Below are 24,548 nucleotides of genomic sequence, written 5' to 3'. Positions count from 1 at the left end.
CCTTCTGTGGATGTGGGTATGTTACATTCTGTCAACCTGTAGAAAACATGATGGTGGCTTCAGAGCTTCAAGTTCTAGCTGGCCTTGACTCTTGGGTGTAAGAACCTCCCCAGTCATCATCACTTCCCAAGGTCACTAGGCCCCAGTATGGGTGTATCCCACCATGACAATTCCCTGCTTCAACCTTCCCCACAGGTCATCACCACCATCACAAAAGAGTCACCAGGCTTACCTGGCCTGCAAAGAGCCCACAGACACCAATGATGCACAAAATGTTGAACACCGCAGAGCCCACGATGGTGCCGACTCCAACGTCACCCTTGGTGATGAAGACCCCTGGAACACAGACCCAAACCCAGCCTGATTGTTAATGGCCCAGCTTCCTTCCACGACGTGGGCAATATTTCTTAAGTGCTAGCCTGTGCTTGGCAGCCCTGGGGTTGGGAGGAGCTTTGTCACCCAGAGGGGAAACGATTCCTGTGTATCACTGGCTTGCTCTGGGACAAAGTCACACAAAGTAAAGTTATCATGGGAATGGAACCACAGCAAAGTGGAAGGCTAATACTCTGCTTGGAGTCCCCGGACTTCATTGCCTATCAATAGCACACAACCCAAATGTGATAGCCTACTGTTCCCCTTTTCTCTCAGATATGGAAGGGCTGGGACATCCCCCCCATACCCCGTATCACCTACCTATGACTGATGTGAACAGCTCTGGGGCTGAGCTACCCGCTGCCATGAATGTGGCCCCGGCCACATCTTCGCTGAGGTGGAGACGCTGTAGGGGAGCAAAAACAAGGCACAGGTGAGTTGGGATTCCATCTGGAGACACAGATGGCCATGACTCCTGAGGTCCTGAGCCCACAGGAGGAAGGGCCAGAGCTCTGGTGAGACCCAGGAGCTGGGTTCAGTCTTCACTGTCCTTCTCATAGGGCTTGGACCTCACAGCAAGTCCCCTGCAGGGCCACGGAGCCTCCCACCAGCCTCCTGGCCAGTGGATCTGCAGGCGTTCGTGAGTGAGAGGCTCTGAAGAAGACTAGGGGTCCCCAGCTTGGATGTCTCCAGGAGTTGTGGGAATGACGGGGGGCGGGGTGGGGGAGGCCACTGTGGACAGTGGGCATAAGGCAGCAGTGGTTTTCATTTTCAGCTCCTTTCTAACAGCAGGACTGCTCAGTTTTCCCTGGGTGTTGCCAGACATTCTGCTTTTAAAGGCAGTGGCAATGATCTAGATTTGAGGTGCAAACATCATGATTGTTGTAGAACTTTCGTGATCTCAAGCTCAATGAAGCTCCCAGCCTAACATGGGGCTCTGGGGAGTATGCCTATGGATTCAGCCTCTTTAAATCCAGTCCCCACGTTTGGCCTTCATACCCTGGGTATCAGAATGGGAGAGGGGAACTGAGACAGCTTGTCAGGTGACACAGAAGCAGCTCTGTCAGGGTAGTCTTCTCAGGGGGACTCTTCAAGTCACCCTGCTCCTTAAAGCAGAAGGCAGTTGGCAAAGAACAGGGTGGTTAGCATGTGTAGCTTTTCTGCATTCCATCACCACCCAGAAAGTAAGCTGCTGGCTATTGGGAAGCAGCCGACTATACCAATCGGCTCTCTGGCCTATGAGGCTATGCATAGCAACAACCATTTTGTACTGTCTAGTTTCCACCCCAGCTTTAGGCACATAGCTGACTGGGGCAGAACCCAGCTCAGTGCTTACAGTGTATGGAGGGTGCCCTGCCCTCCTCATCCAATGCTCAGGAGCGCACCCTTCCTTCTGCCACCCTGGAAAAGTATGTCACCTGGCACACCAGCAGAGCTTCACTCTGGAATGACTTCTTCCCAGTGGCTGCAGTACCCTACTTGGCCATAGAGGGGCAGTATGGCCTTGGTGGAATCTTGACAATGGAATCTGGTCTGGGATCCTGGGTCCCTCTACTCTCTACTCAACAGTTGAAGTTCCCATGGGGTGCTGAGGAGACTCTCAGATAGTATCTCAATGCTGAAAGCTGTGGCTGGCAAGGAAGTCCTGGAACTGTGGTCTCATGGGGTAGAAGACTGCCAGGAAGGCACAGGTCAGCTCTGTGTGGTGGTCTTGCCATGAGCCATGACCTTTGCACTGCCATGCTGGACTACGTGATGGATGGGTACCAGTGGCCCTGAAGCTGGGGCTTCTGTGCTGTTCCTGTCTTGCCTGCACACATCCTTCCATCCCGCCCTCCCTCATCCTTAATTCACTCTCCTCCTAGCACTATCCCACTTAGGCTCACACCAGCCAGGGGACCCACTTGCCTGTGCACTGTTCACTGCATACAGGGCATGGAAAATCTTCCTGAGCTTTTTCCTCAGCAGATAACAATTCTTGTTTCCCCGACTGGACACCCAGAGCTCACTAGGAGCTGATGATACAAGCTCCTCTGTTTCCATCTGGGTTCTGTGATTTAGACTTTCTCTGAGAAAATATCATTTCCAGAAATCTTTTGTTAAAAAGACCTTTCGTGGGCTGGTGAGATGGCTTAGTGGTTAAGGTGCTTGCCAGCAAAGCTAAAGTTCCCAGCTTTGATTTCACAGTACCCAGGTAAAGCCAGATGCATAAGGTAGCACATGCATTTGGACATTTATAAAGGTTACAGGCACTGGTATGCCCATTTCTCTCCCTCTCTGTCTCTCCCTCCTTCTTTTTCTCTCTCAAATAAATAAAATACGTTTTAAAAATCTAAAGAAATCCTATAAAACAGACCTTTCCTTGCTAGGCATGATGGCTCATACTGTTAATCCTACCATTCAGGAGGTAAGAGGATCACCAGCTATCCTGACAGGATCCATCCCTCCCTTCTCTCTGCTGCTTCCAAGTCCCCACTGATTCAATCCACCTTCTCTGCATATGGCTAGCTTTTGTGATCAGTGAGGACTGGTTCCAGGAACCCCATAGGTACCAAAATCTATGGATGTTCAAGTTCCATGTAACATAGTGTAGTTACTTACCTGTATTCTGCTGTGTCCTGTAAAACATCTCTGGACTACTCACATCCTGATTCAGTGTAAATGTTACGTAAATAACTGAATTGTCCAGGGAGTTGTAACAAAAAGTCTGTAACTGTTCAGTATAGATGCAACAGTTTTTCGAATATACTTGATCAAATGTTTAATGTTTGGATGTGAAACCTGGGTCTATAGAAGGCCGACTTTATCAATAGGCTCTCTGGCCTATGAGGCTGTGGATTGCAACCACTCTGCACTTTGTCTCCTTTCCATCCCAGCTTTAGCCACTTAGCTGGCTGGGGCAGAGCCCAGCTCAGTGTTTACAGCATACTGCTAAGGAGGGCGTCCTTCCTTCTGCCACCCTGGAGAAGTATGTGTGGCCCTATGGCCTTCCTACCCTTGCCATCTGACTTCCTCCTTCCTTGCCTAAGTGTCTGTTCAACCCCGGGCTGCCACCTCAGGGCCCTTAGAAATGCCATACCCTTTCCCTTGCTGAGCTTTAGCTATTGCATGCCCTTGAGATGCTCCCCCATTTTTTCCTTCAGCACAGCCGAGTCTGTCTGTCTGTGGACAAAGGCCTTTTCCACACTCCAGACACCTTTGCATGTCCCATGATAAAACATCCTGGCTGTTCAAACTCTATTGATGGGTATTTTACTCAAGCAGAAAGGGGAAACTGAGGCCAGATAGGTGAAGCAGTTGATGTGGAATAGTCTGACCTGCTAGCATGACTGGGTCCTTCCATTTGTCACCCTCATCCTTGCTTTTCTTTCTCCTTGCCCCTTCCACATTTTTCCTGACTTGAACTTTAAATCATGTGAGACTGAATGGGAACCCATCCCTCTAGCTATAATTTGTTGAGCAATATGGATTTTTTCCCAAGTCCTCTTTTACCAAAGCTGAAAACATTCTGTTGAGCATCTCTGCCTGGCCCCAGCTTTAGTCTGGGAGCGAGTGGTGAGCACACAGTATCACACCAGTACAAGGAGATTGGGGACAGCAAAGGCAGTACAGTGTATCCTGGCCAGGAAGCCCCCTAGACCACCATGGCTGGACCTGCATCATGTCCCTGATTCTGCGAGACAACAGAACTCCCATGACTGCTGACCACAGGTCTGTTAGAAGACATAAACCTGTGGGATATCTGCGTAGATGCAAACTCTGTCCTTATCCCACCCACAACCACAGACATGCCACCCGCTCACCAGTTAGGATTGCTTAACATCCATGGAGCTGCACTTCAAGAGTCAGGTGTGTGGCATGTAATTTCTCCTGTCATATTAATCTTGCTCCTAAGACCAGACAGACCAGGGTGGAACTAGGGAGAACTCAAGAAACAGAGGTTCCCCTACATTCACCCCCTCCCGAATGACTGTGAACCCTAGAAGTAGAGGCAATTCTGATACAATATGATACAGCTGGTGCCTGCAGAGTAGGGGTGAAGAAGTATGATGACGGCTTTGGGGGGGTGCAACCTGGAGGAAGGGTTGGGTTCATATCTCTTAGCCCCAGTTTCTTGATTCCCGAAGAGACTAGAACTGCAGTCACCTGGTAGTTACAGGGGTTACTAAACAGGTGAATGAACACTTTTATACTATTCTGACTTAGCAAGACAGCCAGTGTCTTACACCTCAGGGACACCCCAAATAACATCTTTATTCCATTAAACGTTTTCCTTCTTTTCTTAACTTTTTTTTTGTGTAAAAGCTCACCTATCCTCCCTTTTTTTCCTGCAATTTATTTATTTATTTTTATTTTTATTTTATTTTATTTTTTTTGTTTTTTGAGGTAGGGTCTCACTGTATCCTAGGATGACCTGAATTCACTACGGAGTCTCAGGGTGGCCTCAAATTCATGGTGATCCTCCTACCTCTGCCGATGCTAGGATTAAAGGTGTGCACCATCACACCCAGCTAACATTTTTTATTTTTAACTATTTATTTACTTATTTATTTTTAGAGCGACAGACAGAGAGAGAAAGAGGCACATAGAGAGAGAGGGAGAATGGGCACGCCAGGGCCTCCAGCCACTGCAAATGAACTCCAGATGGGTGTGCCCCCTTATGCATCTGGCTAATGTGAGTCCTGGGGAATCGAGCCTTGAACTAGGGTCCTTAGGCTTCACAGGGAAGTGCTTAAGTGCTAAGCCATCTCTCCAACCCACATTTTTTATTTTTTACAGAGAGAATTAGAACACCAGGGCGTCAGCCACTGCAACTGAATTCCAGATGCTTGTGCCACCTAGTGGGCATGTATGACTTTGTGCTTGCCTCACCTTTGTGCTTACATGGGACCTGGAGAGCCAAACATGGGTCCTTAAATTTCACAGGCAAGTTCCTTAACCATTAAGCCATCTCTCCAGCCCCTTCTACTTGTTTGCTTTTTTTTAGGAGGACATGTATGCTCTCAAAGGTTGTACAGGCTTCCTCAATGAAGCACACATAATGACAACTATATTTATGTTTCTAGGGCATAATACCTTTGTTAATGATTAAAAGTGGTGTAGGAAGACACAGCATCATTCTGTTCTGCATAAAGAATAAACAATTAAATGGTAAGTTGGCCCTATGTATTCTGGGTTCTGCACCTATGGCTCCAACCAACCTCAGATGGAAAGTATCCAAATGGAAAATGCTAGAACTGAACCTGTACCAACCTTTCTTTTCCTTGTCATTTCTTTGTGAAAAGTAAGTCTATCAACTATTCACATCATATTTAATTACACCAGGTATTACAAATCATCTAAAAATGGTTTGAGCTATCCAAAAGGACTTTCACAGGTCGTATGCAAATTCTACACTGCTTTGTAGAAGGCATTTGATCCTCAGAGGATTTTGGCATCTATGAGGGTTCTTGAACCAATTCCCCATTGACACTGAAGGATCACAAAGGACTCCAGTTATGGTGTCCAACACTTCCTTAACTTCAGCATAAGGTGAACCAGCTAATTGGGCAGAATCACTGTGCCAACAGGTGTCCATACAGGTGCACTGTACATCTCAGACACCACTCCCTTTTCCTTATCCTGCTGTTGTCACACAGAGGAAGCCTTCTGTGATCTCTCAGGTTACTGTAGAGTTATTATTTACTTACACACATCAAAATGAGCACATTTCTACGGTCTAGAAGAAACTGTTTAGGCTCATGGTTCTCCAAGTATGGTTCCTGGACCAGTGTCCTTAGCATCACTTGAAACACAAATTCTAGTTGCCTTCCCTCTTGTTTTTCAGGACCGAATTATTCACATGCTGTGAGTAGAGGAAGAAGGACCTCAAGGTTTGAGAGCCACTGGCACAAAGAAACTTGAGTTCCAGATGGGAGATGTGTCTGAGAGGGTTGCTTTCGGAAAATGGGGATTATGAATAAAAATACTAAATAAATAAATAAGGTGCAAAGTTTTCAGATAAAGCACTTTACCTTTCACAATAGACAGAGATGAAAGAGAGAATGAGAGAGTTCCAGATGAGCTGGATAGTTTTTGAGGAGCAAGATCTAACTTGCTGTTCGGCTGGGTGTTCTCTATGATGATCTCTAATATTCTCTCCTGATCTCTGTGCTCAGAGATCTCTTTCATCTTAGTACCTCCTGTGTCTCCATCATGAGCATTTTTGTAATTTTCAGAGAGTATTTTGAGGATGGTTTGTAGTGGAAGGTGGTTCTTACCCTGAGAGGACCCCACAGACCACCAAAGAAAGGAGGAAATGGAGGAAAGAAATATGGACGATAGAGAGAAATAAGAGGATTTAAAAGACAAAGAAAATGGGGAATCAGAACACCGGTACAGATGGACTTCCGATCTGTGGGTTCTGACAGGAGTCAGCTGACAGTGGATCAAAAGCATTTGGAAAAAACCTACATCTTTCCCAAACATGCAGTCTTTTTGTCATGTCATTATTCTCTAAACAATATAATGTAACTATCTGTACACTGTGTTGGATACATACATCATCTAGTATACAGGAGATATGTGTAGGTTGTTTGCAAAGAAGACTTGAGCATCCATGGGTTACAGTACCCCAGGCATCCTAGAAGCAATACCCTGATGCTGCATCAGCAGTTATGGCCACATGCACTGGGGGAAAAGTTGGCTGTGTGTATTGTGTTAGTCTGACTATCAACTGGCATCAGGAAATGTTGTGCAGATTGATTGACACATTGTACTAAGATTGTCCTTCAAACATTCAGGTGCTTAGCATCTAAGACTCCCCAGGATCTTTGCAAAGAGACTGGAACATGCCAGCACAGCCCTGTCCAGGGCTCACCTAGGAGCACTGGGAATGCAATCCACATACCTCACAGATCTTTTCCAGGGAGGGGACGAAGAAGTCATCACACACAATGGCCAGTGCGTAGAACATGTACATTGCCTGAAAGAAGGGAGAAGTCAAAAGGTGAGAGTCAGGTAGAGCCAAGGGGACAGGGCTTGCTCACCTCTGTTATCAGGAATTCAACTTCTTCCTCAGAGTAAATACAAGTCCCTGTGACCTGCCTCTTATCACTTACGACTTGTTCTTTGACCACTTCCATTTCCCAAGAACACTGGACTCTTGCTTCGAGGTCCTTGTGTTCACTGTTCCCTCTGCCAACACATCCCATCGGCCCACTCTTCACATATCATTCTCTCCAAAGAGCAACCTTACTCCAGGCCTACAGTCTTCTCTCTACCCCACTTGCCTTGATTTTTTTTTTTGGTAACTTTTAGGTTAAATTTATTTGTCTGTTGCCAGTCCGTATCACTAGAAGTCCACGAGAACATAAACTTTATCTTGTAATTATTGTTGCATTTACAGCAGTTAGCTCAAGGCCGGCACACTTCAGGGGCTTTGACTGAAGGAATAAATAGAAGAGCACACCCAACTGAAGTGGTTCCTGCAGGACAGATTTTGCAACCTTGCTGTCACATTTTGGCAAGATAACACCAGGGAATTCCTTAGACTTCTATGTTCTAGCCAGAAACTGCTCTTTTCATCTTACTCAACACTATTAATTGTCTATAAGGAATATAGCCTTATTTGGATTCCAGTGTTGGTTGACCACTCAATCAATATACATCTCTCATCTCCTTCCAATATTCATGGTGCCTATGTGGAAGCTGGCCCTACTCTGTTCTCCAGGAGTAGACATTGATTGATCAGTCCACATGTAGTATTCTTAGTGGTTATGGTTATCAATTCAGAGGTGGGCATATGATCTACACTTGCCCAGTCAGATAGCAGGAAAGGTTTATCAACCTTGCTAAAGGGATCTGTCTCTCACTCTCTGATGCCACCTGTGGAAGCTGGGGAGTGTTTTAATGGCCATTGGCAACCATATTAATGAAAACTGTGACTTGGTGGTGTTAGGGACTCTGATACTACATCAGGGTCAGTTTTACTTCAAGCCCACTGTGTCTTTTGCACTCCATCACATATCACAGGCACTATTGGGAATAGTTGGATCTGGAGTGTCCCTGTTTCTTAAAGTTCAAGGCATCCACCAGAGCTGCTTCATTTTCCAGCAGCCTCCTTCTTAGTGGATTTATTGCTGGTTTTCCAGTAAGTTATTTCTGCTGATGACTACTCCACAGCATCGTTCTTTTCTCTTTACCACAGAGCACAGGCACATAACTTAGGCCAGCCACCAGAACACCTCATTCCTTGTCACACAGTGATAGGCAGGCAGAAGGTCCATTTAAGAGGCTAAACATGGATTAAGAGAGACAGGTGAGAAGGTCTTTATCCTTATGATAAACACCTCTTGAGCCTGCAGCTGCTAGAGACAGCTGTCATACTGAGACAGCTTGTCTGATAATTATGCTCACACCAGTAAGAAGTTGAACAAAGAGATGTATCCAGTGTGTATACACAATACACACACACACACACACACACACACACACACACACACACACAGTGTCCTGTGATATCATACAAATTGTGAACCCAAATGGATTCTTCAGTTTCATGAGTCAATAGTGTGCCATTATTCTTATACTGTGTGGTGGTTTGAATATGAAATGGCCCCCACAGCCTCGTTTGTTATTGATTAGTCTCATACTTGATGCCTAGACAGTGCAGCTTTTGGGTGGAGCATTCCTGGAAGAGGTCTGTCACTGGGGGTGGGCCTTGTGATTTCATGATTCAGCCCCCTTGCCCGTGCTAGCTAGCTGACTCTTGCTGCTCCCTCACTGCTGTTGATATAAGACGGTGTAAGCCAGCTTCCCATTTCTGCTCCACTTTTCCTGCCATGAAACCCCCCCCCCAAAAAAAACTGTAAACCATAAGCTATTTCTGGTTGAGTGCTTTGTCCTATCAACAAGATGGTAACTGCTACGGACTGCTAGTTGAGTTTCTGTTACTTGCAACTGTCTTTTATGAGGTCTTCTGGAGTAACCCAAGCAAGGAAGGATCTCAAGCCTTTGATTCTTAGCCATTGCATTAATTTAGTTATCTACCCCCTTCACATGAGCTTGCTTTCTTTTAGTGTGTTTGTATTTGGTCTCTTGTACAAGACAGTAAGATTCTCAAGGAACATTCCATTCTGTGGAAATATCACACAAAGCACACAGGTATAGTTGTTTCAAAACCAAGAACTATACTAAATTATGAAAATCTAACAAAATGCACCACAGGGGATGGTTTAGTTTAACCATGAGTCATCACTTAGTGAAACTCTGTTAAAAGAGATATGTAAATACAATTTAATAAGAAGAAAACATATCTCTGATACACTGTTACATGAAAATGCCAAAAACTGCCCACAAGCTTGCTGTTGTCAAATTGTCTGGGCACATGTATATGCCAATGCACATATATAAGCATATTTTCATATGAATGGTCAGGCCATCAATCAAAATAATAGCCATGTTTTCCTTCTGCTAGTGTGAATCCATCTGTATTTAAAAATTGTGACTCATTTTCTAATTTTCTACCCTGATTACATGTTTCTTGTGTGATCTTTGCAGGTGGTGGGAGATTTTAAAGGTAAATTCTGGTATATAGTTTGTTAATCTTTACGTTCTGGGGAGCATGGCATATAGAGGAGTCTTTGGAAATAGCTTTTTATTGATTGGCATATTCATAATCTGCACAGAGTTACTTGTCTCTGGTGATTTTTGAAAATGTCAATTGAAAAATATTAATACTGTATTTTATAGCTCAGTGGATGAGTCAGAAAATACACTCCCAAATTGTAATTGACTCAAACCCTCTTGTGTAGTACAACTTGGCTGGTCCAGTGATATGCAATTTTTAACATTCTCCTTGATAAGACATCAAAATGAAGTAATTGGACTACAGAGCAATATATTTGTGGATTAACAAAGATCTAAGTAAGCTGTCGATCACTGGTAGAAATCAACTTACTGGAGCAGCCAGTGCTGCTTAGAAGTCTGTACAATCTCTCAAGAGCATGCTCCCATATTAATTACTGATCTTGTTTTGAGACAAGAAGCTCTATGCAACACTGTAACACCATGCTTAGGTTGAGATGAGAGGTGAATAGACCTTCCAAGTGCAATACTTTAGGGTGCGGACTATGCAAAGCCACCCTATTTTTTGTGCAGAGTAAGGTGGCCTGGGGTGCCCACTGCCAATCAGACCCCCATGTCAGCACAGGTGGAAACTCCATGAGACCTCAGAGGTGTGTGGGAGCTCCTTGCTAGCTGCAGGCACCTTCTGACATCTGAGTAGAAGCTGCCTCTATGGTTATACTCTTCCCCAACCTCTACTGTAAATCTTTCCCATGAGACTCACTGGAAAAAAAAAACCAAAAAAAAAAAACCCAAAAAAAACAGTTCCTATTTTCTCCCCCACAAACCAAAAGAATGAAGGAATCAAATGCTCAAAGTTGAATGTACTATGCAGAGATCCCACTGGCAGAGTGACATCGATGAGATTGTCCCTACAACTGGAAACTTCAGATTCATTGACCCTTCCCACAGTTCCGAAGGATATAAGGTCTCCGTGACATGTGCCACCACTTACTGAGCCAGAATTTCTAAGGGGAGTGCAGGCCCTCTCTATGGACTAGTTCACTTCTTCAAAAGTTGTGGAGGGCAGGCAGGTCTAGGGCCCTTTTCCCTGACAACTCACAGACACATGGTTAGCAAATGGTAGGTCTCAGACTTGACCACAGGACTCTCCAGCCTTGTCAGAGCCCAGCTTGATCTCTACGCAGGGCAATTCTAACTCACAACACCATTGTTACTATTTCTGATTTCTAGCTCACCTGCTAGTAAACTATCTTCCTCGGTCGAACAGAAGGACAGACAATTTTGGAATCTCAAACATCTACTTTGGGGAGCTGTCTATGAGAAATATTATTTCTTTTAAAAAGGTATGCTACAAAATACAAGACCGATTTGAAATCTAGAATCCCAAACCCACAGCCGGGCTACAGCAACCGCAGCTAGCCAATGTGGGATCCATTCTGGAAATGAGAATGAAGAGTGTCTACAGAGGATTCCATAGAACTACAGCTTGAGTCTCAAAGCCACTGGGGCTTCCCTTCCATGGAACTTACCAGAACCCTCATAGTGGAAATATGCACACTGATACTGTTGTGTACAGCCTGGGTATGAGCCAGGTTTTTGTTTATGTATCTGGCTTTCCTTTCTGTGACAACTTGACAGGACAAAATCACTTGTGAAGGATTATCTTGATCAGGTTGATAGAGGTGGGAGACCTGACCTAACTGTGTGCAGGGTCCTGGCCTTACTCTGCTCTCCTATCTCTTTGTGGACTTGAGGTGACCAGCTGTCTCAAGCAGTCTTCCTTGCCATGATGGACTGTAACTTGGAACTGTAAGCTGAAATGAGTAAACCTTTCCTCATGTAAATGGAGTTTTCTCTCAGCAAAAAGAAGAAGCTAGGGCTGGAGAGATGGCTTAGTGGTTAATGTGCTTGCCTGTGAAGCCTAAGGACACAGGTTCAATTCCCCAGTACCCACGTGAGCCAGATACACAAAGGGACACATGTGTCTGGAGTTTGTTTGCAGTCGCTAGAGGCCACAGGGTGTCCATTATCTTGCTCTTTATCCTCCCTCTCTGTTAAATAAATAAATAAATAAATAAATAAATAAATAAATAAAATGATTTTGCAAAAAGAAGCAGCTGATATAGACCTTTACTTGAAGGGCAGAAGCTGTATCCTTTACACATTTGTATTTGCCAGGTTCCAGGATGCTGGTTCAGGATGACTCACGCAAAGTAAGTGGATCTTGAGGAGGTTGGTATGCATGGCATAGCTCTGAAATGTACCTAAAGCATTGACGGGACCCTTGGTAAGTTCAGGATAGGGAAAAGGCATCACATTGAAGTCTTAAATATGATTCTTTCAAGCTATGTGACTTTGAGTGACTTCTTATCTCTTGAAGCCTCCAGTGTAGGACCAAATCGGTGTGCAATCTAATTGTCTTACATGGCTGTTGTGAGAAGTCCATCGAAACAAAAGGACAAAGGGTCCTGACACAGAAACACACCTCACACAAAGCCATCACTGTTGCAACAACAGGAATGCCATGAAGGCATGTCCATGCTAGCCTGCTTGGGAGAGACCTGGGACAGTATCACCCCAGTTCTCACTGAGGCTGTCAGAGATCAGGCGACAAGCAGCTAACCCACTAATGTAGGCTCCATTATGACTGGCTCGGCACAGCCCAAGTTTAGTCAGTCAGCTAAACCTCCACATGCCTGAGACAAGTACTTGTTTACTGTTGTTGGCTGAGGTTGTAAGGCTGTTTGCTTTGCAGCATTACTGTGGCATTTTGTTGAATGTATCCTTTGATGCACAGCTAACAGAGAGAGCCAAGAGAGCCAAAGACAGCCATAATGAACACAAGAGTCATGAGTAACCACCAAGAAGCAGACTTACAAAGTCCCCAAGACAAGTGGAAAAAATATAACTTCTAGGGATGGCTGTGAACATGGGCCCTCCTCTCAGCTAAAATATGTTTAAAATATATGCTTTCAGAGGCAACCAAAGAAAATGATTCTATTATAATGAAGTTACATCTTAGGACTTGAGGAGTTATTTCTTTATTAATTCAATGATAAATGAGGAATAAGAAGTCAGAGCCAAATGCACTGGTTGGTAGTGCAGCCAAATATTTCATAAGTTCATGTCCTTGCACAAAAATGAATAAGTTTGAGGTCTAGTTGGGAGAACTCAAGACTAGTGGTTCCCCTTAACTCAGTGTGAGAAGACCTTAGGATAGAGCTCTGTGATGTGAGCAAATCCTAGGGTAGACCTCTGTGATGTGAGCAGATCCTAGGGTAGAGCTCTGTGATGTGAGAAGATCCTAGGGTAGAGCTCTGTGATGTGAGAAGATCCTAGGGTAGAGCTCTGTGATGTGAGAAGATCCTAGGTAGAGCTCTGTGATGTGAGCAGATCCTAGGGTAGAGCTCTGTGATGTGAGAAGATCCTAGGGTAGAGCTCTGTGATGTGAGAAGATCCTAGGTAGAGCTCTGTGATGTGAGCAGATCCTAGGTAGAGTTCTGTGATGTGAGCAGATCCTAGGTAGAGTTCTGTGATGTGAGCAGATCCTAGGGTAGAGCTCTGTGATGTGAGCAGATCCTAGGTAGAGCTCTGTGATGTGAGCAGATCCTAGGGTAGAGCTCTGTGATGTGAGAAGATCCTAGGGTAGAGCTCTGTGATGTGAGAAGATCCTAGGGTAGAGCTCTGTGATGTGAGCAGATCCTAGGTAGAGCTCTGTGATGTGAGCAGATCCTAGGGTAGAGCTCTGTGATGTGAGCAGATGCTAGGGTAGAGCTCTGTGATGTGAGCAGATGCTAGGTAGAGCTCTGTGATGTGAGCAGATCCTAGGTAGAGCTCTGTGATGTGAGCAGATCCTAGGTAGAGCTCTGTGATGTGAGCAGATGCTAGGGTAGAGCTCTGTGATGTGAGCAGATGCTAGGGTAGAGCTCTATAATGTAGCAAACATTCTTGATTGCTTGTCCTTTTGGCACATTAACTCCTTTTTTAAAAAAAATCTGTGATCGACAATTCTCATACATGTACATTATCATTATCACCTACCATTAACTTCTCTTGCTTTCCTTTCACCAAATCATTTCTGATATCTAGCTTGTCCCTTTTCTAATTTGATGTCTTTTTTTTTTTTTTTTAGTTTGCCCTTTTCCATTATTCATCATGAAATGTTGATGGGGCCCAATATTATGCAGGTCTTGTGTATGTAATGGCTGTCACTATGAGGTCATAAATGAAATGACCTCTTCTTGGCTGGGAGATGGCACTCCTCCCCATCCTCTGGCTCTTACATTTTCTGCACCCTCTTCTGCCATGTTTCATGTGCCTGGGAGGAGGTGATAAAATAGTCTCATTTAGGGCTGGAGAGATAGCTTAGCTCTTAAGGCACTTGCCATTGAAGCTTGAGGACCCAGGTTCAATTCTCTAGGTCTCACATAAGCCAGATGCACTAGGTGGCACACGCTTGTGGAATTCGTTTGCAGTGGCTCTAGACCCTGGTGCGCCCATTCTCTCTCCCTCCCTTCCTTCCTCCCTCTCTCTCTCTCTCTGTCCTTCTCTCTAATAAATAAATATCATTTAGAGCTAAGCACTCACTAGCCACTTTTTTCCACTATGATGAGCTTTTTTCTTTTAATTTTTTATGAGTGAGAGAGAAAGAAAGAAAGAGAGAGAGAGAGAGAGAGAGAGAGAGAGAGAGAGAGAGAGAGAGTTGGCATGCCAGGATCTCGCCACTGCAATCCAACTCCAGACTCTTGCGCCACCTAGTGGGCATGTGCAACCTTGTGCTTGCTTCAACTTTGCGCCTTTGGCTGATGGATCTGGGGAGTGGAACATAGGTCCTTAGACTTCCCAGGTAAGCATCTTAACCACGAATCCATCTCTCCTGCCCATTTATGATAAGTTTGAGTTTCACCAGTAGTCCCTATCATCTGCAAGAAGTAGCTTCTCTGACCGAAAGTGAGAAACATTAATCTATTTGCATAAACATAAACATTTAGAGAGCAACTTGATGGGTAGAACAGATCCATTTAGCCAAACAACAGTAGCCAAACAGCTCCCAGTTAGGGTCTATGAACTTCTAAGCCATAGGCTCTTGATTAAGTTTTCAGTACCAGGCATGACTTCTTTCCTCTGGACCAACCCTCAAATCCAGTTACCCCCATAATAGTCATGCCACTATTGCACTGGTGACTGAACACATTTTGCCTGGCTGGTTGGTTGTTTTGCTTGCAGGTTCCACTGCTGGCTAAGACTAGCATTGCCCCCACCTCTCCCAACAGACTGCATAGCACTTATTAGCACTGTGACAGCCAACAGGAAGGAGGCTTTCTGTAGCTTGATTTGTCACTGTCCTATAATGGTCATGCACTTCTTTTTATTGCAGATATAGCTCCATTGTTGTGTTGAGCAGCAATATCTTCAGCTTTTCTAGCCTTGTTGGAATTATCTGTGGTCATGTGATTATTTGGGCCAATGAGGATAAGGCATAGACCCAATGAAAGTCAACCTTTCTTCCTGCCTTAAACTTTGAGTTAATATCTGGAATGGCAGCAGCCAGTATGTGACTATGAGGTAAAAAGGATGAGGTGACGCACAAAAGTGCCTAAGGGTAGTCAATAGGACACCAGTTTCTATCTGAACTAATGCCTGAAACTATTTCCTGCTGTACTTCTTCTTCTTTCCAAAAAGGACCCCCTGAATATTTTAGTGCCATTACTTGAGATCTCCATCCTTACAACCATATGCCTCTCTAACTGACATGGGCCATAGGAGATATTCTACTGGCAGAGGTATGAAGGAGGGTAGAGGAGGTTTCATGAAAGAGGTGACTCTTGAGCCAAGATTTTAAAAGATAAATATTATCAGACAATTTCAATGGTTTATTGGGACTAATAAAACTGGGGAACTTTGGCTATAGTGGTTAAACTAAAAAAATATACCTAGGGTAATAAGAAATATTTGTGGTCTGTGACTTAATGAAGGTGAACAGGCTGTGGCTGAAACGCTGATATACATAAGTGCTTCTAAAATCTGGGGTCAAATATATTTGAGCAGCACGACTTTGGCCCTGCTGTTTTATGTGGCATGGACAGTCAGCAGATTTCCCAGATAATTTCTTTTTACCACATCATGCCTTGCTGCCTCTGCCTTTCAACTCCATGAATGGAGTGCTGGGGAAGCACTTCCGAGGGAGGGTCTAGCCTGCATGGAAACTCTCTAAATCTCCCAGGGAATATGGCTTGACTAATTAAGGAACAGATTTTCCCTTTCCCTCCTCTTTCTCATTTCAAGTTATTGGAGGTTTAGGCTTAGAAAAGGGCAGTTATTTCTTTGAAAAGCATTTTCTCCCATTCCAGGCTCTGTGTCTCACAGTTCCAAGAATGATGGAAGTGACCACATGCCTGCTCTTGAGTTGGCTATGAGTTTGGACAATGTTCAAAGAGACAGGCTTATCCTCAGAGCTCAGATGAGGGTTACAAACAAAAATGACCAGAGAAGAGGGCATGCGGACAAAAGGAATGTAGTTAATAGCTATTGGTGTTCCTTCTCCATCCCTCCATAATTTTCGAGGTTAATTAATTTAGAACGCTACTGATTTTTCCAGTGTTCGAACCAGCCTCAGTTTCTCTAAAGACTCATCGTCTTGTAAAGAAATACTGAGAAGCTAACTCTCAAGCAATGGCTGATGGGAGTTGGCATGTCAGTGCCCAGCTTGCTCTATACAGGGTGATTAGGCTGCTGCCTCCAAGTGCTCAGCTGGATTGAGCTTCATGTGCTTGGAGTGCTGCAGTCTTTCTTTCTTCAAAGAGTGAATGAGTCTGAAATATTTCAGCTCATTTCCCCTTCTAAAAACCTGCATCCAGAAGTTAGGCTTGCAAGATATCCATTTTATAGATGAGTAAACTGAGGTTAGGAGAGAATAAGAAACATATCCTATCTGCTGAACCATATGTGACCCAAGTGCAGAGGTGGATGTCTTCAAAGTCCCTGATCTGAATCCCACAACCCTGACTCCCAGTGGCCTCCAGGTGCTAAGGATGGAGAATTCTTTCTGTGTTCAGGAGTCACTTAATCCATCTATACATTTAAGTGACAATATGAAGGATGATTATTCTTTGGTAGTCTGAGCTAATCCAAGGAAAAGGCACTTGGAACAGTTGATTGGATTTTCCAGAAGCAGATCTGTAGGTGATTATCTATGTGTCATGGTTAACCAGTGACATAGCAGGAAGGCGCAACTCAAAATGCGAAGAGGCCATGCAGTGACATGACACCATGGCACATCTCAGCATGAGCCTGACCATGCACAGGACTCTGGGACTGAGATTGTACCCAAGAATTTTGTTGCCTTGAGGGCCAAGCGCTGGGTCTCATACTGCTGGATAAGCTAGTCACTGGCTGCTACTAAGCATTCTCTCGCCAAAAAAAAAAAAAAAGAAAAAAAGAAAACAAACTCCCAAGCACTATTCACTCTCAGTGCATCTTGGCAAGGTAGCATCAATAGCCCAAGAAAGACCTTTGAAGACAGGCTCACCAACCAGTTAAGAGCATCTGGAGCACCGCCATACCTGCTCAGTGTATAACCACAGCATGTGTAGTGAAGTTTACCATAGAGTCACTGAGGGGAAGCATATGACAAGACTATTATTATTGAGGAATTGATACTTGCATCACACCTGAGAAGACGAATAGGCATTATCCAATGTAGATGTTGGGAAAGAATTGGCAAAGGCCAGCAGAAACAAAATGATAGTAATATAAATTAATATTCTTGGTGTTGAAAACTACCAGTTGTTCCCTGTTGCTGTAGTGCAGATTGTGAATGAAGAAGCATAGAGATAGGCAAAGCTGAGGGTTTTTGTTTTGTTTTGTTTTGTTTTGAGGGGGGTTATGTCATGCTGACACAATTAAAAGTATATGTCCAGACTATTGGTCTCGAATAGGAGTCACTATTGGCTCTACTAGATGAGCCTTATGGTGATTGGGATGAGTGATTTGTGACATGATGATGATGAGGGCAATGACGACAATGAGGACTATGGTGATGGTGATACCGATGTGATGGTGAAAATTGTGACGGTTATAATGACAGTGATTGTGAAATAATAATGATGGTGATGATGATGAAAACTAACATTTGTTCACTGGTGGCTAAGTTCTACTATCAATTTCATCGGATGAGGACTCAGATAAGAGACATCCTCTTGGGCATGTCTATGAGGGTGTTTCCAGGAATGATTAACTGACGGGGAAAGACTTTCTCACAGAGTGGGCAAACATTTTGGTGTCAGCCTACATAGAAAGAGGTTCTGGCAACTTTTGGTCTAGCTGCCCTTTGTACGTGCTGGTGAGTGTACATACCCTATTGCTGCTGCCTTTCATGGACAGTGCAGCTCAGTTTCCTCATGCTTCCAACGTGTACTGAAGACCACTGGGCTCCAGAAACCCAGTAGGTTTTTAGTACCCAAGTAGGACAGCTGTGGCATACGGCTTCATGGACTGAACAGCTACCAGGTTCTTAGATGCTCCAGACTGTAGATAGCTGTTGTAGAAGTGCCTAGCCCATATCATGTAAGCCAATATAACAAATCCCATTTATAATACATATCCATTCTATCAGTTCTATTCCTATAGAGAACCTTGACTAATGCATTTACTAATAACAATGGGCCTATAACTGACTTAAAAAACTTAATGACATCATGAGGTAGGCACTTATTGCTATCTTTATTTTTCAAACAAGAAAACTGAAGCAGAGATAATATATGCTCCAAGTCACAGAGTCATTACCTGGAAGTCCTGGGCTTCAGCCCCAGTTCTGTGACTCCAGTCCATGTCACAGCCCACAGCCCACCGCTCACAGGTCGACTGCTCAGTTCTTTTTACATCAGAGAAGAGGAATGGCTTTAATACATACTGGTTTTCACTTCTGCTATCTTGGATTCTCTTCCTTTTTGTGATGGTTTTAATGTAAAATGTCTCTCATAGCCACAGGTGATTTGAATACTTAAGTCTTCTGCTAGTGGCAATTTAGGGGAGTTGTGGGACCCTTTGGGAGGTCAAGCCTTTCTTGAAGAGGTGCAACACTGGGGGTGGACCTTGGAGCTCAACAGTCCAGCTTACTGGATACTTGCTAGCTCACTCTTGTTGTGTCCTTCCAGCTGATGGAACAGGATGTGATGCTCACCTACCTACTTTGTCTTGCATCCTGGCATGATGACACATCCCCTCAAGCACATAAGCCATGACAAACCCTTTTCTCCTTTTATATGCTTCCCCTGGTCAGGTGTTTTGTCCCAGCAATGAGAAGGTAACTGCTACACTTTTCTCCCATTACCACTTCTCAGTGATACTCCCTCCTCTTCCCCCTCGACCCAAGTGACACGGTTTGGGAGTCATGCACTTTCCGTGTAAAGACTGACTTACAAGAGATCTTGCCAATTAATACTGAGGTCTTCTTTGGGTTCCCTGTGAGAATTAGGACAATGACTTCTACCCTAGAAATGTACTAAAAAAAAATTAACTTTTTGGATGCCTTTGAAATTTCAAAACTTTGCTGTAGGATGATACAGCTCTTTACTTCATGGTTAAAAGACCTATTTCTTGCCTGAAAGTTTTTATTAACAATCCGAGTCAAGCCTTTCCAAGGGAAAAAAAAATCACAGTAGGGTAGGAATTTTTGTGTTTGAGTTTGTTCTAAGCGTATGGCACAACATGGTTCCTTTGAAAAATACCAGGCTCTTCAAAGTTATCAAGATATTAGTATTTTTGCCTTACTGACTTTTTTTTTTTTTGGGGGGGGAGGGATTATTCTGTCTGAAAACAGTGTTGGGAGCTGATGGGCACCAGCGCTGCCAGATAACATCAAACAATGGACCTTTAAGCTAATCAAGGGTGAGGAAGCAAAATAAGAATAGGATTGAGACCCAAGCCTGCAGGACAAGCTTGTGATTGGATGCCTCTTCAAAGCCATATTATTTAAATATCTATCCAACATTAATTTAGGGAGAATGGAGAACAAAACTAATATTCTCTAATGCTTAGTAATTCATTTCCACTGGTACCGTATAGTCAATATTCTGATAGAAAAACTGTTAAAAATTCTCCCCATTTTTTCTGACTTTCTATTATTTTTTTTTCAAGGTTATTTTGTACTCTTCTGAACTAGATTGTTTCTTGTGATTATATTTAAGGTCTTAATAATTAGCATTTTGATATCAAAACACATTTTATCTAACATGGATAAATGTTATACACTTTTCAATTTTACAATTAAACTTGAATGGGATGATCACTCACCAAATATGCATGATAGAATTGGAGAGGAGCAGCAAAAACTGGGAGATGCACCTATTTCTTTCAGGGGGACTTGCTTCAGGTAGAGAGGCTTAGTGTAGTCACTTTCAGTTGTATAAGGACTTATGCCATGTATAAGCTCAAGTTAAATGGTATCATCATAGTGCTCACTGTGTTACCACATAGCCTGGCACCCTGGATCTAGCCATAGCAACTCTCTCAAGGTGGGACGTTAACTGTATCTTTGCTATATCCAGCCTATTCTCATTGGATATGCTTGCAGTAGGGTTTGATGGGCTATGCAAGGCCACCTCTGGGTGTCTACCCTGATCCTTCCTGTGATAGGTATAAATGGTTAACAAGCTGGATGGCTGTAGGTGTGGGTCTAGTCATAGACTGTGTAAATAAACAAGGTCACTAGGCTTGGCCTGTGTGGTACTAACATCTTTCATCTTATTGCTGTTAATCTAGTCTGTCAAATTAAGCCAGACTAAAACTCCCTATTATAGCACTTACAACTTCACACTTCAATGACAGTGCATTAAAATAATCACCAGATAATTACTATGGACTTTTAACTTTGACTGGCACTGGAAGACATTGCCTTTGAGTTTTTTTTTTTTTTTTTTCCAATTCTTGTTTGTGCTTTACAAGAGATTCAAAACTCCTCTTGTCAAACAATGGTTTTGGGTGGTGTTTCAGTTTCCTTTCTGACCTTCTCTTCTCATTGATGGGATAAACATCTAACCAGCAGCAGCTTATGGGAGGAAAGGGTTTATTTCAGCTTTACTGATTCCAGGAGAAACTTCATCATGGTGGAGGAAGCTGACTCACTCCATCATACACCCATAACAGAGACAAAGAGAACAAACCCCAGAAAGCACAAAAAGTCTGAACTCAAAAATGGCTTTCTCCACACCTCCTAAGGCTGTATTCAAGATGTACCCCCAGTGATATACTTCCTCCAACATGGCTCAATCTGCTGAAGACTAAGTAGGAAGCTTACTAAAAAGTATATGAGTCTATGGGGGGGGGGCATAAATTTACATTCAAACTACTACAGGTGGGTACATGAACTCCTTCTCTGGTTTAAAATTCTGGGGTAGTCTGGCAACACTGGTACCTCATTGAAAATGACTCCTGTTCTCAGTGTGTCTCTATTGCAATCTATGTAGCTGGTATATGACCCTAAGAAGCAATCAGAGCTCAAGAAAAATCTATTATTAGACTGCTGTGGTTAAAACATCTCTGTTGTTGGAGGAAGAGTGTGAGATATCCTCATGGTTAATAGAAAGGACTGACCAGCTATAGTTTGTGGATGGTGACAGTAATGTTAGGAGCTATGGTTGTGAGATAGCACTTTAAGATTTAACCACATTCTCAGTTACCACCTCCACAGCTCAGAAGTAAGAAGTGGAATTGCTAATAAAAGCCCAGTGATCTCCTAAAGGCACACGTGGATAGAAGATACCAAAGTACAAGAGACTGGAATCTCTTGAGGCCAGAAATACTGCTTTTGTTGACACTAGAAGATGCTGCTTTTGAGTTTTTCCCAATTCTTGTTTGTGCTCTGCAAAGCAGGAATGGTAGAAGCTTGCTAGCTGATTGCTGCTGCTCTTATACCCATTATAAGAAGTCAGCAAAGGCAGTGAGAATACCATGGCCATCAAGCAGGGATCAGATAGTATGTGCCATAGCTCAGGTGTGTGATGTGAGGTGAGGAATTTAACCTCACTGGGGGCCTAGCTTTTTTCTTGTCTATGAAATGAGAAAAATAATAGCACCAACCTGGTATTATTGTTTTGATATTATTTGATAATGCATTCAGAATTCTCAGCACAATAGTTAGAATGCTGTAAGTATTCCAAAAGTGCTAGATAGACTTGTTGCTTGGGCAGATCATTATTATTTTAGCAAAAGTGGGGCCCATAGAGTAGAATGAACTTGGGGGAAACATTCATATTCATGAGGAATGATCACCAGGTTTACTGTCTCTGACTGTGGAGGTTCTTTCCATAGAAGCAGCTACATAGAAGTGGTTCGCTGAAGAACCTGGTTTTCTTTTTCTTCTTTGTCTCATGAGAGTTGTTGCCCATGCAAAGAACTCCAACCCAAGTCTCACATACCAACAAACACATGATTTAAGATTCTCTAGTGGTCATGGGGATAGCCAACTCCATGGCAGAATCCAATCCAACCCACCCCTGGGTCCAACGTTAATTGCAACTGAAAACAGATGGTGGTTAAATCCAGGTCCATCTGCTCCACATCTGTGGGACATTTTCCCAGAGGAGGAGGCAGAGCTGTGGCCAATTTCTTTTTGCTCCAAGAAAGAATGGACTTTTGCATTGAAGAAACTATCTTATTTGTCATGATAAGATTTTCTCTGATCTACATAACCACAGAAACATTAGGTCAGATACTCAAGCAAGGAAAGGTCAGTAGAAATACCTCAGGAATGTAATTGGCTACCACAGCTCAGAATGATTTCATATCAAGACAGGGAAATGTTGAAATACAACTGGTCTAGTAGCTTATAAGATGATCCTTGCACCATCTTCTTAGTTCATTGAGTTGCAATTATTAAGTGGCTTAGATGGGGAAATTATTCAATTATATCTCATTGCTCATATGACTTATCTTTTAAAAGATGGAGCCAGGAGCAATCCACATTTCTTTGAAGCAAACAGTCTACTAGGTGAAGGGAAAAGTAATGAGCATTGTGACTCCTAGATGCAATGCTGGTGTCACTAGGCCTGACCAGCTGGGGACTTGGAATTCACTACATTACTAAGTGGATACTAAAGGTGCCTCTTCTCAGTTGTATTTTCTCAGCAATTTGTGTGTGTGTGTGTGTGTGTGTGTGTGTGTGTGTGTGTGTGTGTGTGAGAGAGAGAGAGAGAGAGAGAGAGAGAGAGAGAGAGAGAGAGAGGGAGAGAGAGGATGGGGAGGTGTATCTATTGGGTGGAATAATCCAGGATTTAAAAAATGTGTAGTGTGTGGAGCCAGAGGTACCCCTTGGTCTGTTTCAGATGGAGAACAGCTTCCTACCTCACCTGCGGCTCCTGATTTTCTGCTTAAGGTGTTTACCAGTGCTGTAGAATATTCCTCATCTCACCTACCGAGAAGTTTTAAAGTGTCCATGTCTTAAGAAACCAGGAACAATTATCAGCAAAAGTGAAGTAGGAGTCAGTGAATCAATGATACTGTCTTCTCATCCTTCATTGTGACAGATTAAAATTGTGGAATATACTGTCCCTTGGAGAGTCTTCAGTGGTACTGAATCCAGTTGCCCACAGTTAGCCAAATTTTCAATTCCCTCTTTGTTGGCCTCCTTCCTTTGTATGTCTCATTTCCCTTGCTCTCACACTATTGATTTGTGAGGATAACCTCCAGAAACAACCTCTGCCTAGTGGTATGTTAGAGCAGGCTTATATCAGTTCATAACAGCCAATCATGCATGTCAGTTGATGTAATATTGGTAGCTTAAAATTAGCCATAAGCATTTTCACTCTGGAAATTTACAACTGTGACTAATTAGGGTTTTTATGTATTTGCTTTTTCAGAAGAGCCAGTTGCTAAGTATTCACCAGCACATCCTTGTCTTTGTCCTGGTATAGAGTTCACAAACTAAGACTGTAGGTATCAAGTGAAGCCAGCACATGAGTATTTTCTAGAAATGAATTAAACTTTGTTTTGTTTATTATAAATATCTCCTCATGGGCCAAAGGATTAACGATTCCAAGTGTGTGTAATTGGTAGAAGATCATTGGTTTCTACATTTAGAGTTAAGTGGGTAGGTAGAGAAATTAAAAGGAAGAAATGTTAGGTGATATTGCTACCTGAAAGTCATTCCAGAAGAAAACATAGAAGAAAAATATTTATGACCCTGGGTTACACAAATATTCTTACTAGATAGAATTTAGAAAAGAAAAATCCAGGAAAAGATAAAGACTGATAAAATGAACCACATCAGAAAAAATAGAGCAATTCAAAACCCAAAACCTTGCTCTTCAAAAGACACTACTCAGAGAAATGAAAGGAAGGCTGTAGGTTGGGAGAAAAATGCTTGCAAAATATAAATCTTATAAAGTACTTCTATTCCTTTTATACTAAAAACTTTTATAAGTCCCAAACAAGAAGACAACAACACAATTAAAGATGGGCAAAACAACTGAGCAGACATTTCCCTAAAGGAGGCAAATAAATGAGCAAGAAGTTCATGAAGAGATCTTCAGCATCATTAGTCATTAGGGAAATTCAAATAAAACCACACTAAAATACTGACACACACACAGAATAAATGACCCTAAGAA

At 43.2% G+C, this 24,548-nt stretch overlaps 1 protein-coding gene across 1 annotated transcript in view; it reads right to left on the bottom strand.

Annotated features, from left to right (window-relative positions):
* The window catches only part of Slc24a3 (solute carrier family 24 member 3), a 558,530-nt gene that overhangs the window by 160,884 nt on the left and 373,098 nt on the right, over positions 1–24,548 (bottom strand). Inside the window, exons 4-6 of the mRNA XM_004668736.3 lie at positions 7,262–7,336; positions 694–778; positions 233–336 (exon numbers count right to left, since the gene is read on the bottom strand). Of these exons, the coding sequence (XP_004668793.2) occupies positions 233–336; positions 694–778; positions 7,262–7,336 (264 nt within the window). The remainder of the gene's footprint in view (positions 1–232; positions 337–693; positions 779–7,261; positions 7,337–24,548) is intronic.

The sequence above is a fragment of the Jaculus jaculus genome, chromosome 8, assembly GCF_020740685.1.
Source record: "Jaculus jaculus isolate mJacJac1 chromosome 8, mJacJac1.mat.Y.cur, whole genome shotgun sequence".
Classification (NCBI taxonomy): domain Eukaryota; kingdom Metazoa; phylum Chordata; class Mammalia; order Rodentia; family Dipodidae; genus Jaculus; species Jaculus jaculus.
Note: the sequence above shows the minus strand (reverse complement) of the source record. Positions and strands in the feature narration are given on the sequence as shown.